General features: G+C 40.9%; 1 protein-coding gene across 6 annotated transcripts in view; it reads left to right on the top strand.

The window, feature by feature from the left end:
* The first annotated feature begins 1,941 nt into the window (after window positions 1-1,941).
* Window positions 1,942-17,442, top strand: part of scn1lab (sodium channel, voltage-gated, type I like, alpha b) — a 41,845-nt gene continuing 26,344 nt past the window's right edge. For 2 of the 6 annotated variants that reach the window (XM_027159912.2, XM_047814064.1), the window contains exons 1-6: window positions 3,220-3,541; window positions 11,404-11,723; window positions 13,166-13,284; window positions 13,416-13,505; window positions 14,150-14,278; window positions 16,450-16,541. In XM_027159912.2, coding sequence (XP_027015713.1) covers window positions 11,457-11,723; window positions 13,166-13,284; window positions 13,416-13,505; window positions 14,150-14,278; window positions 16,450-16,541 — 697 coding nt within the window. In that variant the 5' untranslated portion in view covers window positions 3,220-3,541; window positions 11,404-11,456. Of the gene's footprint in view, window positions 2,200-3,219; window positions 3,542-11,403; window positions 11,724-13,165; window positions 13,285-13,415; window positions 13,506-14,149; window positions 14,279-16,127; window positions 16,220-16,449; window positions 16,542-17,442 lie in introns of those variants that run through there. The other 4 variants (XM_027159913.2, XM_027159908.2, XM_027159907.2 and 1 more) reach the window with 3 other exon arrangements.

Here is a 17,442-nt window from a genome sequence, read left to right as displayed (position 1 = left end):
CATGAGTGTGATTAAAAAAAATTAAGAACATCATGATTGTATTACTTTTGCGTATTTATCGCACGTGTTAGATCTCTTTACATTTTTGTAGAAAAATAGTTCTAGTAGACTTTATCATAATAAGAATAAAAATAGAAGGAATACGTCGGTGGGGTTATTCAAGTGGTAATGAACTGCGCTCATTCGGCTCACTGCTCGGTTCACTGATTCCCCCGTGCGCCTCGCGGCTGAAACGCTTAAGCTGTGCGCGCTGAATGTCAAAACCGAACCGATGCGTCATGCATCAAACGAGGCTCGTGGCGTCTCGACATCTTGGGCGAAGTGATCTGCGGTAATGAGCTGCTCTGTCTTGGCTGTCTATTTTTTTTCCTTCGTGAAGAAGAAAATTGTAAATAAACCCCTTGGTGCTGAATATAAATAGTGTTTGTTTTTAAATCTACCAACTAAAAACCATTAAAACAATTTAGCTACAGTGCACAAAGCATCAGCAGCAAGTCTGAGAAGTTTTATTGTAGTTCATGGCTTTGTTCAGCAGAGGGCGTTCCTCTCCTTCAGGTAACACAGCATGGTTCCCATCCCTGTCCTAGACCTGATGTTCTGCACAGGTTGATGTTTTTTCTGCTCTAACTTGGAAAAACTGATAATTAGCAGAACATGTGAATCAGATCAGGAGGTTTTGTAGGAAAAACAGTTTAAAAAATAAGTAAATAAAGGTGCCAAATGAACGTTGCCATAGAAAGACTATATTTATCGTCCCCCAAAACAAACTTTCAGTATATGGTTCTTAAAAGAAAAAAGTTTTTTAAAGGACCTTTTCTAGTCTAAATAACCTTTTCCCCCACTACATAGAACCTTATGTGTAATGGAAAGGTTTGATGGACGTTAAACGTTCTTCAGAGAACCCCTTCACAAAGAACCCTTTAAGAATCTTTATTAGTAAAGGGTGTGGAATTAAAACACCAGATGTGTTGTTCTAGGTTAACATGTGGTTTGGTAGGAATGGGTTAGGTTACGTCAATCTGTCTGTTTATAGATGTGTGACGGCTTGTTGCTCATTAAGAGTGGATGATAATTTTATCAGTGATAAAAATATAAAACTGCTGTCTGATGGGAATATAAGGTCAGGAGGGCTAATTAGAGAATGAGGTAAATATGTCTCACTGTATTAAATCCATGCTATTAGCTATACTGTAGATTAAAGGCATAATGAAAACACAACCAGAGCAATCAGGTCTATTTTTATCCATTGATAATAATGATGATGATGTAATACAGTTTCACACACATGCTTTTATTTCTGACTTGTACAATATCTAAATGTAGTCAAGGCGACCAAGATATGTGTTAGCAGTTGTATCCTGCACTGTTGTCACAGGTGGACATTGTTATTGCTTCATATGTGCAGTCAAAGCACGGCTTGACCACGGCTTGACCAGAAGAGCATGATGGAGACCACGATGGTGTTGGCATGAAAAGCAAAACTTTTGGAAGCTGATATGTTTGAGCACAGCATAGAGATGAGGAGGTAAGACACCTGGAATGGCTAAAGTACTAAAGCACTGATGCTTTGCTATGGTTCAAATCAGGAAAACAGGCAGAATTTTTTAATGAACAAAGAATATATGTAATATAAAGTCTAATAGAAAGTTTCCTTTTGAAGTGGTTTTTAACACACTTTTATACCACAATTTAATCCGTGTGTAGGCCTTTCCTGTTCAAATGCACGTGCGTGTAAATAAATTATTTGCTATTTTTTCTGTTGCACAGTTGAACATCTCCATCATGCAAATAAAAGCAAGACGCGTTCACGTCCACGTCCCTGATTATGTCATCCAGTGTCTGTCCCGAGTTGCACACGCGGGTGGGGTCGAGAAATGTAAAGAGAGAACTAGAAAGAGGGAGAGAGGGAGGGGGAGGTTTTAGGGTACACCGGTGCACGCGCGTATAGCAGCAGACCGTGCGACAACCGGAAGCGCATATAGGCGACACATGGCAAGACAAACCACGGTCATGAGAGCAGTTTTCACAGGATAAGCAGCATCTCCTGTTCTCCATCAAACCATCACGTCGGTTGTAAAGAAGATCTGGTTTTACGTGTACGGGGGGAAAAAATGTCCAACCGGATCATAAATTAAATAAAAAATTAATTAAATAAATAAGAGGAACAGAATCAGCAGTCACACAGCGGGCTTCGCCATGGTGAGTGTTGGCTAATCAGATCAATCGAGACGAAAAAATATATATAAAGGAAATAAAATAAAGCTATTGGGCAAATGACATGATGTGTGTAGAATTTAGGGTGAGAGGATTTACAATATTTGACAATATTTGTTTGAATAACAATCAGAAAAAGGAGGAGGTTGATTACAAAAAAATCAGTCGGCATTAATGGATGTGTTCTGGATAAACACACTGCACATAGCGTGTTGGACGTGGTTGTGTTGGCCTTTTTCACTTGTAATGCTTTTTATTCGTCACTGGAGTACATCCAAGGTTTGTTTCTTATTAAAACAATATTTTGTTTCTATTATAATAGTTGCTTTTGCGCCGTTTGTCATACAGAGGTTTAAAGGGTCCGTTGTGAGCCGTAATGCTAAGATGATCGGATCTGATCTAATCAGCTCTGATCAGATTTATTCCCATTGATGTTAACAAACAAACAAACGACTCTGTCGTATAGTTGCATTGCGCTTATAAATGGCTGGCTGGGTATAGGATATTCAGTCTATTTTGATGTTTTTGGTGGGGGGATGAGGAGATAATGAGGGTTATGACTAGTGTGTGTGTGTGTGTGTGTGTGTGTGTGTGTGTGTGTGTGTGTGTGTGTGTGTGTGTGTGTGTGTGTTTATGCGGGATTGAGGGTGTTAATCAACAGATTTTTGTAGATGATAACGCTGAAATAATTGTGATTTTATTATTACATAATAATTTCTAGGCCTAAATCCCATCTATTGATGAGGAGTGTCATTGAAAAGGGGCGCGAGCGCACACGAACAACCCCCCCCCCCCATCTCCACACCCACCTCTCGACTGGGGTTTAAAAAAAACCCTAGAAAACAAAAAAGTCTAAAAGCAAATAGTGCACGTGCCAAAGCAAAATCGCTTTCGTTTCGGGAGCCATTATATAGATAGATTTATTTATTTTTAATACCCCCCCCTCTCCTCCTGTTCAGTAAGAAGGCACGCCCAGAGACGTTTTCGTTGTCTCCTAGACACCGTTTAACCCTTTCCCGTGCGACTGCTTACATCAATCTCGGTCTCGAGCTCGAAGTGTCGCGAAGCTTGGGGCGCGAGCGAACGGTGGATGGTTTACTAACGAAGATGATGTTTGCAAAGGAGGAGAACCTGTGACGTTCTCGCGCGCGCGTGTGTGCGTGTGCGAAGAAAACGGACTGCTGGTAGAAAAGAAAAAAAAAAGGAGCGAGACAGCAAAAAATACAGGCTTTTATTTCTCCTTCTGCGGGTTGGAAATGAACAGAGACGTCAACATGGCGATAGCTGTTGCGCCCGTGCGTTCCGACACGAAGCCGTGGCAGTGAAGGTAGGGCCTTACCTGCCTACTAAACACACACACACACGCACACACACGCGCACACACGAAGGACATGTTGTTCGTGTTTTATCGTGTCAGGTCAACGGATGGAGAGACCGGATGTGTCGTGAGAGGCACGCGCTCTTAGGTGACCTTGTCCAGTACCCATATTGACGACGGATATTTAGGCATCGACAAACCACACTCCCTACTTCCTGATAATGGTGTGTTTGATATCGCAGACACGTCACTTATTTGCATGTTTCTGACCCAAAAGATATTTTGTTTTCTGTATCACACCTTCTCTATCCTACTTGTTGATGAACACAAGCGATCCTCGATTTATCATTACAGCTTTAGCTCTGCGTATCAGTTCATGTCTCTATTATATAATATATTACTGATTATACTTATAGCCCTATAACTGCGATACTTTACTTAGCAGCGTTAATAGCGACCTTTAGAATTCATCACGGCGCTCATGATGTAGTCTAAATCATAGGCGACATTTAAAGGGTGTGTGTGTGTGTGTGTGTGTGTGAGAGAGAGAGAGAGAGAGAGAGAGAGAGAGAGAGAGAGAGAGAGAGAGAGAGAGAGATAAAACACACCTCTTATCGTTTTATTATCCGTGACAAAATGTATCTAAAACAAGCGCACGACACGTGGCGTTAACGTTGACGGCGACGTGCCATAGGACGCGCGTGCACCTGCGTTTCAGCACCGCGGACAGCCGCCTTTTTGACATTTGACGGTCAGCACCCGGTAGTCCAGCGTTTTCACGCTTCACGTGCGTAGAAATCATGTAACCAAACAGTTTTTACGTTGAAACTACAAGTCAATATTATTTTATTTCAACATTTGGATTTTTAAGAGGTTAAAGATTAGAGAAAGACTTAAAGGTTCAGTGTAGATCCTCCCAGGGTTCACTGGTTACTGCCCACCACCTCCTAAAAACTTGCTCATATCCGAGCTGGACTGTCCATGATAAATTATCCCCATGTGTGAGTAATGTGTGTGGATTCAGTGTTTCCATGGTCAGCTACGTGTCCAGTGTGACCCTGACCAGGTTAAAGCTCTAACTCAAGATGAATGAATGGACGAAAGATATATATCAATGTCAATATCATCATAAGTTAAGATGCTTTATTTCTTAAAAGATAAAGTTAGCGCTGTAATTGTTTTAGAATGCTTGGTTGATGTTTAAAACAGCATTTAAAAGCAAAAATGTTTCAAATCAGAGCGCAGGACCTCAAACCCCAGATTTATATACACATTTATAATCACATTGAAAGATGCAGCATTTTCTAAACTCTTTGGCCTAATGACTCTTGTGTTGTTAATGAACAAATTGTGCTCTTCATGTACAAATTATGGTCAGATTAATATCTAGAATAATTATATTGTCACAACCAGGATGGAAGGAGACAGACCCGTATACAGGATAGCTTCAAATGAAAGGGATTTAATAAATAATGAAGACAAAACAGTAAGAGACAATCACTAAAACGATATGAATGACGACACTTAACAATAACTAAACATAACGAAGGGTAAACGTAACTAATGGCAGTGCGGCTCACTTAAATATAAAAGACAATGATGACACAATATGGATCAGGTGTTGACACAGGGAGGAGCAGACGAAGGCGAGGCAGACACGTGACGAGGAAGATTAACAAAGGCACATGGCCAAAAGTCCGGGCTGAGTCCTGACATACATATAGTATTACAACATATAGTATAAAGAGGATGGATTCCTTTTGTCTGGTTCCTCTCAAAGTTTCTTCCTCCTGTCTTCTCAGGGAGCTTTTCAGTAAAGCTGCTTTGGGACAACGTGTGCTGATGACGTTCCATAGAAATAAAATCGATGTGAAAATATTTGACGGTTGGATCGAGAGGAGAGAATGTTCAGTTGGATTTGTGTGAATGCTAATGAAGATCTGGTGGAATGCATGGGGGGAATTTGAGGATTCTTGGCTGATATTTTAATTTCTATTCTGGAGCAGTGAAGTGATGGAACTGTAAGAAAAGAAAAAGCAGGGAATTTTTCTTCTGTTCAGTCCAAATCCACTATGGTGTTGGACTCTTCTCATTGCAGGCAGTTTAAATATTTCCTAGTCCATATTCCCATGCCTACGCATACACCCACATCCACACACACTCTCTCACACACACACACACACACACACACACACACACACACACACACACACACACACACACACACACACACACACACACACACACACTCACACACTCACACACACTCAGATTTGCAGTACTGTAAAAAATATGAGATTCCAGACAACGTGCTGTTGCTCAGTATCATATGGCACATGATTGCATGGGAAGTTGTTTTTAAACCCCGTCTGCTTTAAACATCGTTTTTAAATAGTTAAGGGATCTAATGAAGAGACTAAGAAGGAAACACTTCCAGGTTCTTTTCCATAAGACTGAGCAGATCAGTTTATCTGTGTTCGTGTGCTTCTTTTCTTTCTAGCGGAATTCTTTTAAAAAGTCTGGAATTGTTCCATCGTTCCCCGGATGGACAAAAGAAAGCCTGAAGGCAAAATGAGCCGTGATATGAGATGCTAAATGGCTTGTTTAGTTGAAAGACAAAATATGGGATGATACAGAAATGTTGAATAACTGATATTTAGTCCACACACAGTATACTGATGTGTTTCTGGTGTTGGTTGGAAAACACACAAATTAATTCTAGTGAAAGACAGTTAAGAATGTACCAAATAGTTTTTTTTTATATAAATAGCAAAATTCATCGGATGTCTGCAACTCAATAAAATCCTTGAACATGTTCCAGATTAAGAGGAGACACGGTGGCTTAGTGGTTTGCATGTTCGCCTCACACCTCCAGGGTTGGGGGTTCGATTCCCACCTCCGCCTTGTGTGTGTGGAGTTTGCATGTTCTCCCCGTGCCTCGGGGGTTTCCTCCGGGTACTCCGGTTTCCTCCCCCGGTCCAAAGACATGCATGGTAGGTTGATTGGCATCTCTGGAAAATTGTCCGTAGTGTGTTAGTGTGTGAGTGAATGAGAGTGTGTGTGTGTGCCCTGTGATGGGTTGGCACTCAGTCCAGGGTGTATCCTGCCTCGATGCCCGATGACGACTGAGATGAGGCACAGGCTCCCCGTGACCCGAGGTAGTTCGGATAAGCGGTAGAAAATGAATGTTTCACATCCATTCAGGTTTAGAGATTCCCCTTAATACCACAATTTCTTTTCGAATACAGAAGTAGACCGACACCAAATCCTTAAGTATCAGCTGACGTTGATATTTTGATTTCTTTAAAATCTACTATGCTTCAAAACGATTAAGTCCTCCACTTAAAAAATACAGGGAAAAACAACCAAAACAATAAAAATCACTCGTGTTGCAAATATGACAAGTGTAATAAAGTTTTTAAGTATAAATACAATACAAATCAATCAAAAATCAACAACAACAAAAAAGAAATCGAACGTTTAAGGGTTAAATGTGAGGTTAAAAGGTGAAACAAGTGTGTTTGTAGTCATAAGCACACTAGAAAGAAAAAAAAACAGGTTCACAGGTTCTTTTAAGGGTCTAAGGGTTCTACGTATAGCTAAAAAAAAAGGTTTGGTTGATAAAATTGAACACGAGGGGAAGGAGCAAGGCTTCTATTCCATCTCGCGACCTTCGTACTTCTGAAACTGGTTTTTTAACTGTACCTTTAACTCGTTTATAATCGATGGGAGATCCAAAACTTTGGAATTCTTTACCAACCGAGATAAGGCAAGCGACATCTCTTGGTACTTTGAAATCTCAACTAAAAACTCATTTTTTTTTTAGGGTAGCTTTTAATTTGACTAATTTGTGATTTTACATAGTGCTTATTTTGTAGTCTATTTTGTTGTTTTCATTTTAATCTTTATATTATGTCTGTACTGTATTTTTCTTGTTTTTATTTTGCTTTTGTAAAGCGCTTTGAGATCTTCTTTTAAAGGCGCTATAGAAAATAAAGGTTATTGTTATATTCAGGAAGCCACTGATTGCATTCTGGGCTTGAGATTAATGCAGTCATTTGTCTTTTGTAAATACTTGGGAGGAGATTCTAATCTCACTCTGAAGTGTCACCCAGATGAGGTTGAGGGTCCTGGAGTCTGGTTCCTGTCAAGGTTTCTTCCTCATATCGTGTCAAGGAGTTTTTCCCTCAGCATAGTTACCACTGGCTCGCTCATTAGGGAGAAACTAGGGAAGACACATTGTTTTATTCCTGGAAAGCTGCTTTGAGACTCTAAAAAAATTCAATTGAACTGAAATGAATTCTAATATCAACAACAACAGCTCCACTTATTTAAACATGCAATCGTGTATATATATAGAACCTCAGTTGCCCTTTGACTTGTTTTTTTGAAAATCCAGATTTAAAGAAGGAAAGCAGGAGCAACAGCGAAGTCACTTCACGTCACTGTTAGAGCAGAAACGCAAACATAATGAAACATAGTTTTTGGTATTCCCTGATGTTTCTCTCTCTCTCTCTCTCTCTCTCTCTCTCTCTCTCTCTCTCTCTCTCTCTCTCTCTCTCTCTCTCTCTCTCTCTCTCTCTCTCTCTCTCTAAAAGGTGTGTTGAGGCCGTGGTGGAGATGATGTGCAGAGACGTGGCGTTCTGTGTAATGGCTCTCTTGGGGTTTGTCTCAGGGTGGGGGGTTGGACACTGTAAACCCGGTGTGTGTGTGTGTGTGTGTGTGTGTGTGTGTGTGTCGAGTTGTTTGTGACTGCCTTCTCAAAAGGGAACATGCTGCACCGCTTGGGCGGCGCTGAGGCGCTGTAGAGGGAGAGACGAGAAGACACACGCGCACACACACACACACACACACACACACACACACACACACACACACACAGTGTATGTTCTCTCTCTGCTGAGCTCGTATTAGACAGGAGCATTGTTCTGCCACTCTGAAGCGGGGTCTGGTGGATCTGTGAGTCAGAGAGACGTCCCAGGAGTGACGTAGATCAAAGACATTTACACCCGTCCGCTGTCGACTCATTGATCACGGAAAAATAGCACTAATAACTCCATGCAGCTGGACACGACCTTTTAAATGCGGCATTTCACGTCCGGCATTTCTGATCCGCGTCGAGCGGAGGATTGTTTCGATTTAATATCGCAGCATTTAAGCAGAAAGTGATACGTTACTTCAGGAATAAAAGCGCTTGTGAAAGTTAAAGAATCAGTCAAATTGGTGTGAAGGGTTTTATTCCTCTTATACTACAAGCGCTCGGTGCTAACACTCCTTTATTTACTGTTATACTGCGGTTGGTTCCACTGATTTGATTGGACGTGCTGCTAAAACTGCTTGTTCTTAGCGGCATCATCGTGCACACTGAAAGCTGGTCAGATTAAGAAGGGAAGCCGTGTTAGATTGTCAGTTACACGAGGAGCTGTCAGTACGTGTGGCTTCTTCTGGGCATGTTTCTGTTTGTGGGGCAAAAATAAAACGATTATTTGGTTATATTAAGTCTGCTACTGTGTGTCAGTTACTCAATGTGAGTTTCTTATTTATAAAACTTCTATAAAAGCAACATCACGCTTCGTGTAAATGTGGGACTATTGTTTAAGCTGTAAGATCTCTCTCTCTCTCTCTCTCTCTCTCTCTCTCACTCTCTCTCTCTCTCTGTGTCTACTTCTGTGTCTTCTCACTGTCTACTCACTCTGTCTCTCTACTCTGATCTCACCTCTCTATCAACTCTGGTCTCTCTCTCTCTCTCTCTCTCTCTCTCTCTCTCTCTCTCTCTCTCTCTCTCTCTCTCTCTGTGTCTCACTCTCTCAGTCTGTCTTTCTCAGCCTGTCTATCTCACTCTGTATCTCACTCTTTATCACTTGGTCTCTCTCTCTCTCTCTCTCTCTCTCTCTCTCTCTCTCTCTCTCTCTCTCTCAACATCTGTATCTCATTCACTTCTCTCTCTCTTCTGCTCTCTCTCTCTTCTCTCTCCTCTCTGTCTTCTTCTAGTTTCTTATCTCTCTCTCTCTTCTCTCCTTTCATCTCAGTCTGTCTCTCTCACTCTGTATCTCACTTTTATCACTCGGTCTCTTTCTCTCTCTCTCTCTCTCTGTGTCTCTCTCTTCTCTCTCTCTCTCAGTCTGCCTCTCCAAGTCTGTCTCTCTCACTCTGTATCTCACTCTTTCTCTACTCGGTCTCTCTCTCTCTTCTCTCTCTCTCTCTCTCTCTTCTCTCAGTCTGTCTCTTCAGCTCTGTCTCTCCACTCTTTATCACCTCCTGTCTCTCCTCTCTCTCTCTCTCTCTCTCTCTCTCTCTCTCTCTCTCTCTCAGTCTGTCTCTCTCACTCTGTATCTCACTCTTTATCACTCGGTCTCTCTCTCTCTCTCTCTCTCTCTCAGTCTGTCTCTCTCTCTCTCTCTCTCTCTCTCTCTCTCTCTCTCTCTCTCTCTCTCAGTCTGTCTCTCTCACTCTGTATCTCACTCTTTATCACTCGGTCTCTCTCTCTCTCTCTCTCTCTCAGTCTGTCTCTCTCACTCTGTATCTCACTGTTTCTCTATCGTTTATTCCCGTACAATTCTGCATACACACACGTTAACGCACTCTATCCACATCCTCTGAACCAGAGACAGGACACTCGATCACGAATAAATGTCATCATCTGGACACATTATCACACAGAGATGTTTTTTTTTTTCTGGAACGATGTCCGTGAAGGTTCGAGAGATTTGCAGACGATACGCCAAGAGATGTTTCATCACGTTGTAGGTTTGCTGACCTCGCTCGCTGTCTCTCGGTGTCCGCTTCTGGGTTCACCCGTAAATTCTTCATGTCTCATCTCTCCTGATGAGATTTTTCTGCTCAAGGAATCGCTCAAGGATTTATGATGTAAAAATGCTTTAAACCACGAGTGTGTTTGATTTTTATGAACATGTTTTGTTAAAGGTTTCGTTCACACAGACGGGACGATACAAATGTCAGCGTAAGTATGCTGCGTCCGTGTGGCTCGAACGAGCTAAAACTCAATCGAGATGACTAGACAAATTTTTTTTTAAAAAGCCAGTAAATATTAGCACTGTGTGAAAGTGTGTAGTGACTTCTAAAGAAGGATGTTACTGAGCCGGCAGAGAAGAAGATACTTAATAATCTGAAGGTCGCTTCTGCAGTCAGCCTCGTGTCAGGCAAAGGAAATCCGACCGCATACAGAACGTCATAAGCCGGGTCAGAAACGTCACGCACAAAAGAACTGCTTAACAAGCCAATAAGTAGCGAGAGGTAGTAAAGAGCATTGCTTTATATTTGCCTGATGATTCGTTTTGGACTTTGTACTATTACCTGGTGTCATGATAGAGGGAGATAACTTGAGGTTTCTGTGGATCTCTGGTGGAGATCAGGTCATCTGGAGCATCTACTTGCAATCAGAAACTGTTGGGGGTTCGATTCCCGCCTCCGCCTTGTGTGTGTGGAGTTTGCATGTTCTCCCCGTGCCTCGGGGGTTTCCTCCGGGTACTCCGGTTTCGTCCCCCGGTCCAAAGACATGCATGGTAGGTTGATTGGCATCTCTGGAAAATTGTCATGAGAGTGTGTGTGTGCCCTCCATCCAGGGTGTATCCTGCCTTGATGCCCAAAGATGCCTGAGATAGGCACAGGCTCCCCGTGACACGAGAAGTTCGGGATAAGTGGTAGAAAATGAATGTATGAATGGATGAATGGATGAATACTCATTGATAAACAATTCATAATGAAGTCTGTGCTGTTTTTGTATTCTAAGCTGTGTATTAGGTGACTAACCCACTAGCTAGCTCATCTTGCTTCTTCCGTGGTGAAGCATAAATACCCAACACACATGAAAAATAAAAAAATCTTAATCAGCGATACTGTTTTTATTTCAGCTCCCGGTGTGACCGTAGGCTAGCTGGTCCGGATCCAGGAGCAGGATGTCAATATGGCTGCCCAGCTGCTCGTTCCTCCCGGACCTGACAGCTTCCAGCCCTTCAGGCCAGAATCGCTCGCTGCTATCGAGCGGCGCATCGCTGAGGAAGCCCAGAGGTCCAAAAGCGAGAGGCGGAGCGATGAAGATGACGAGAACGGACCCAAGCCCAACAGTGACCTGGAGGCAGGGAAATCCCTGCCCTTCATCTACGGGGAAATCCCTCCTGGACTGGTGTCCGTACCGCTGGAGGACTTGGACCCTTACTACAGCAACCAGACAGTATGAGAACGGGGACAGAAGGAGAGATGAAGGGAGGGAGGGAACAAAATGAGGGAGGGATGGCTAGGAAAGAGCTGTAGAAGGACATAGGTATAAGACCGGATAGGAATTAGAAAGGAAGGGAAGCGGTAGGAGCAAGATAGGAGGAAAAAAGATAAAAATCTGGCAGGGATAGAAAGAGTGACCATGGAAATGAAAGAGTAAGGAACAGGGAAGTGATGTATGGATGAATAGGAAGGAAGGGAAGCATGGGGATAGAAAGAAAATGGAAGATATTTAAGAGGTCAGAAAGGAGAAAAGGCTACAGGGAAGGATGGAAAAGGAATGAAAGGATAGATTGATACATGGTGGATATGGGTGAGGAGAGGATAGAGAGCTGGGAAAGGAACTGTAGAGGAACATATAGAGATAAAAGGGGGGAAGGAAAAGATGTTGGGAAAGGGAAACAAGGAAAAAAGAAAGATTAGCTGAAAAGGAATGAAAGGATCAAGCAGTAGAGTGAAAGAGGCAAAAAAGCAAGGGAGTGATGGATGAAAGAAAAGAGGAATGAAAAGAAGGAAGGAATATTAGGAATGGACAAAGCAGAAAGAAGGAGATTCAAAAATAGCAGAAATAGACAGATTTATGGGGGAAATTTTTTTCAAGACGATTCACCGGAAAGTCACCGCTGGTTTAGAATCAGACGTGGAATTCGATGACGCTGAAATTCATCTTTTGAATAAATCTGACCTGAATTCTGCGATTTGAAATATCAAGCAGTAGAAATGTGCACAATGTTGATGCATCGTGTTAAATAAACGTTTTAAAAAAAAGGGACGAATAAGACTTGAGTTAAGAGTAAAGCTTTTATCGTTTATTTTTTTACTTATTTTATTGAATTAAAATTTATCTATCTATCTATCTATCTATCTATCTATCTATCTATCTATCTATCTATCTATCTATCTATCTATCTATCTATTTATTCATTCATTCATTCATTCATTCAATTTATTTATTTATTTATTTATTTATTTATTTATTTATTTATTTATTTACTGTATTAGAGGAAACCAACCTGCTGTTTGGTTCAACATTACAATGTTTTTGGGTTTTCAAAAAAAAACATCAAACAAGGGAAAGAAAGCTTCATTCGTGTCCTGATTGTCTCGTTTAATCTCTCCGCTTAACCTGCAGGGTTTTTTTTTCTTTTCACCAATGAAATTTTCACAACAATTATGAATATAAGCCGCTTTTATTTCCGCATCATTATGAGGTGATTCTACTGCCTGGAAACTTTTCCAACCCAATATATTCCAATATGGAAGAATTCAGGTTCATCTGAAATGACCTCAGTAGGATAAATGAGGGGTTTTATTTTCATTATATCTGTAGAAGCTCTAAACTGTGACCAGGAGCGAGGTTTTAACTGCATTTCTCTTGACTCTCTCTGCTCATTCCAGACCTTTATAGTATTGAATCGTGGGAAGGCGATATTCCGTTTCAATGCCACGCCTGCCCTCTACTTTCTGAGTCCGTTCAACCCTCTGAGGAGGATCTCCATTAAAGTTCTGGTGCATTCATATCCTTCATTAGCACAATACAGAGCATCCTGGGTGTTCGTGTGTGTGTGTGTGTGTGTGTGTGTGTGTGTGTGTGTGTGTGTGTGTGTGTGTGCGTGTGTAAAATGTACGCTCCTTGACCACTATCCACGATGTTCAGTTTTGTGATCATGTGCACCATACTGACTAACTGCGCCTTCATGACACTTAGCAACCCTCCAGACTGGGCCAAGAATGTGGAGTAAGTCTATTATTACATTTACAACAAAACATTAAAGGTGCAGTTTGTGATTTTTTTAAAGTATTTTTAGACGTGTAATCGTCTAAAATTGAAAAGATATCTCAGAAAAAAGTTTGATTCGTAATATTAGTATGAAGTGGATTCATCTAGTTTGGCTGTTTTCTTCAGTTCAGATTTCTGACACGGTTTTCTGGATCTAAAATAAACTCCGCCTCCAGTTAGAACTGGAGGCGGGGCTTTCCCAAAAAAAAGAGTATTCTTCTGTTTTGAATTAAAAGTATATACTTCTATGTCATGTAATGGTAGAAAACACGATGTCGTTGACTATTTACACACGTTAACCCCATAAACAAACTCCTTGTTGCATTTGAGCTTTCATTTATTTGTGATATTCTTTCGTTAATTTCTACTGTATAATTTCAGTTACTTTTCTTTCATTTCATCATCTCACAATAACACTATTTAGGATGGATTGCAGGCCAATCAGGACGCAACAATAGAGGAACGATTTTCCGTCCAATCGCATTTTGCTTCTTTAAAGAGAGAGAGAATTTTTCAAAAAGTGACAAATTGCCCCTTTAATTAGATTTTTAAAAAATATTAGCATGTCTGTGTAAATAAATAAAAGTATTATTGTCCCACAGGTACACGTTCACAGGGATTTACACGTTCGAGTCTCTGATTAAGATCTTGGCTCGTGGCTTCTGCGTGGGAAAGTTCACTTTTCTGCGAGACCCCTGGAACTGGCTGGACTTCAGCGTCATCGTCATGGCGTGCGTGTCATTATTGCCAGTCTCTTCCTGTTACGCATATGCTAGTCATTACTTTGCTTATAAATGTCATTAATTCAATCAGAAATCAAATTCCATGACTAGTTCAGTGTGAAATGATCGATTCTCAGGTTTTGCACCACAGATAGCAGTCTGATGTAGCTAACAGGATTAGCATTGTGCTGACTGTTCTCAAAGCACAGAAGGTTGTTTCATTTCAAAACAATTGGTGAACTCTGGCTCTGTATAACATGCTGTAGACAATAAAGGTGGACAAAATGTCATAACAGAGTTAAAAACATAGTGTCATAGTAACTAACATGAAGCTAATTTTATCTCGAAGCTAATTTCAGTTGTAGCTTAAATCTCATTTGTTCAGCTAGAAAATAAATTGACTAATAAACTTTTTTTTTTTTTTACTAGAGGATAGACAGGAGGATGTTCCACAGCTAAAAATAGTCACAGCAGCCATCTTGAATTTCTCTTTTTTTCTTAAGTCATTCCTCATAACCATTTAAGAAGAGAAAATCTAGTCAAAATAATAATTTTTAGCAAGTGATATAGCCATATTTAGCTTATTTATTTTGAAACTGTAATCACCTACTAGCATAAATTGCTACCAGAAACTAGCCACAGATAACACAGTAAGCATTCAAAAGCATTGGACAGACAATATGATAAAAATTATCATTTTTAAATAAATGACGTAGTCATGACTAAAGATATTTGTTGCTAAATTGCTAAATTCAGTATGAAAGCTTTTTTACAGGCTAAATACACAGCCTCACCAATTCAAAATATGGAACTTTTATTAGTCAGAGACTCAAAACGATAACAAAGCAGATTATGTATTCAGGCAGGAAAAATACAGTAATTCTGCTCATATTGGAACAGAAATCGATGGAATCAAAGTAATCACATGCTAGCATAAACGGCTAGTTTTCCATCCTGTATCAAGAATTTAAGAGCGTTTGATGGAAAAATGATCAGAATATGGATTTGTTTACAACTTAAAACAATAGAGACTAGCAGGCTGACAAGCTTTAGTGGTGGCTAATAAATAATAATAAAAAACATTATAAATAGCTAATAGCTTGTTTAGGAGATTCCTGACACATTGGTAGCTATAAAAAAATGACTTGGTGGCCATCTTGAAAAACAGAGGTCAGAGGTTTTATTAGCAATGTTTAGTCTACGGGAATCTTTTCTCTTTGTGTCATGTCTGTTTGTTACATTTATTTACCTCAGAATTACCTCAGAATCGGTTGTTATTTATATTTTAAAGCTATTCTAACCTTTGGTGGTTAAAAGCTAAGTGACGAAACTCAGGCAGGAATAAAAAAAGAAAATTCAATTTTGATCAATCTGGAACTTAAACCATTGCAATGTAACCATGGTAATAGCATGCTAGCATAGATAGATAGTTTTTCACAGAGCTAAATAAACAGTCATAGCAGCCATCTTGAAGCTAATCTCTGTTCTGTTTTAAGTCATTCCTTACAGATAATTTACTGTTTAACTTAAGAGTCTTTGATGAAAAATAGGAACGGAAAAGAAATAGTTGCATCATCTCATTTGTTAGCGTTGTTAGCTTTGTTAGCTTGTTGTTAGCATCGGGACACCAAACGTCTTTGGCAGATCGTTTATTGTGTGTTAACATTCTTCAAACTCGTCCTGTCAAGAGTTTTAAGATAACTGATTTTGCCTGTTGCTTTAGCGATGCCATTTGCGACCATGAGTGTGTGTGGGATGTTTGGTTTGTGTGTATAGATGTGTGTGTGTGTGTGTGTGTGTGTGTGTGTGTGTGTGTGTGTGTGTGTTCCCTGTGGTAACTCTCTATTTGATCCTACAGGTATGTAACTGAGTTTGTAAACCTAGGCAATGTGTCAGCTTTGCGCACTTTCAGAGTGCTCAGAGCGTTGAAAACAATCTCAGTTATCCCAGGTAAGGGGTGTGTATGTGCGTGTGTGTGTATGCGTGTGTTGGCGTGCGCATGCCTCCTATTTGCGTGTATGTGTGAATGTACATGCACAAGGTGTCAGTCAGATGTGTGTCCATGTGCAACGTTTTCCCTCTTATGCTGCCTTGTCCCGTCCTAATGTGTGTGTGTTTGTGTGTGTGTTTGTGTGATCCTCCCTCCCTCCCTCCCTCTTCTGTCCCTACCCTCCTTACAGATATGTAACTGAATTTGTGGATCTGGGCAATGTCTCTGCACTGAGAACCTTCAGGGTTCTGCGAGCACTCAAAACTATTTCAGTGATCCCAGGTGAGATCTAGTTCCCACTTCTGACTTCCCAGTAACCAGCCCCCAGCTCAAGGCCAGAGGCTGCCTCTCTGTCCATCCCAACTGTCGCTCACGCCATCCCCCCTCCTCCGCTGGCCTCGCTCACTCATTACGTCGCTCCTAGCGGCTCGAGAAAAGCAGGAATCCATTCACATGGAAACAAAACAAATCAGGGACAAAAGGATTCCAGGCTTTTGTAGAAAACATTCTGTAGTGTTTCTTCCTCCTTCTGTTAGACGTGGCGCTGTTATTCCCACAGATCTCCATGTCTTGGGGAATAGACAGGCCTTTTTAATTTGTGTTATTGTTTTGCATGAGACATTGCTAAAGGCTACAGTGTGACATTTGGAGGACTTCTCTTCTCTTCTCTTCTCCTCTTCTTCTTTCCTTCTCTTTTTCTTTTCTCTTTTCTTTTCTTCTCTTCTCTGCTCTTCTTTCTTGTGTACGTCTCCTGTTTCAGTTCTGTGTGCATGCGCTTCGTCGCCGGTCTGTTTGATTTGGTGTTGTGTGAGTGTGAAGCATGGCAGCTCATTGCCATGACACACACATACACACATACACACACAGACACACACACACAATTCAACATATACTGTACAACACACGATGCACTGTATTGCACACGTCCACTGCATGTTTTAATGTTTTTAACACGCAGTCTCTCAAAGCATGTGCCTAAATATAAAATGTGATACTAATGCAATAACATACTGCGGTACCATCGCTGACCAGCAATTAACCTGCTCAGTTAACGATGTACACCGACCGCTCCATGACTTCTGTAACCACTCCGGTCATGAAGTGCTGTCAGAGTCAGAAGAATGTGGTCAGACTCAGGAATATGCATGCGCACATACTGTATAACATCCATCAGCTTCACAGA

This window comes from Tachysurus fulvidraco, chromosome 5, assembly GCF_022655615.1.
Source record: "Tachysurus fulvidraco isolate hzauxx_2018 chromosome 5, HZAU_PFXX_2.0, whole genome shotgun sequence".
Lineage (NCBI taxonomy): Eukaryota > Metazoa > Chordata > Actinopteri > Siluriformes > Bagridae > Tachysurus > Tachysurus fulvidraco.
This window is presented reverse-complemented; position numbering and strand designations above follow the sequence as displayed.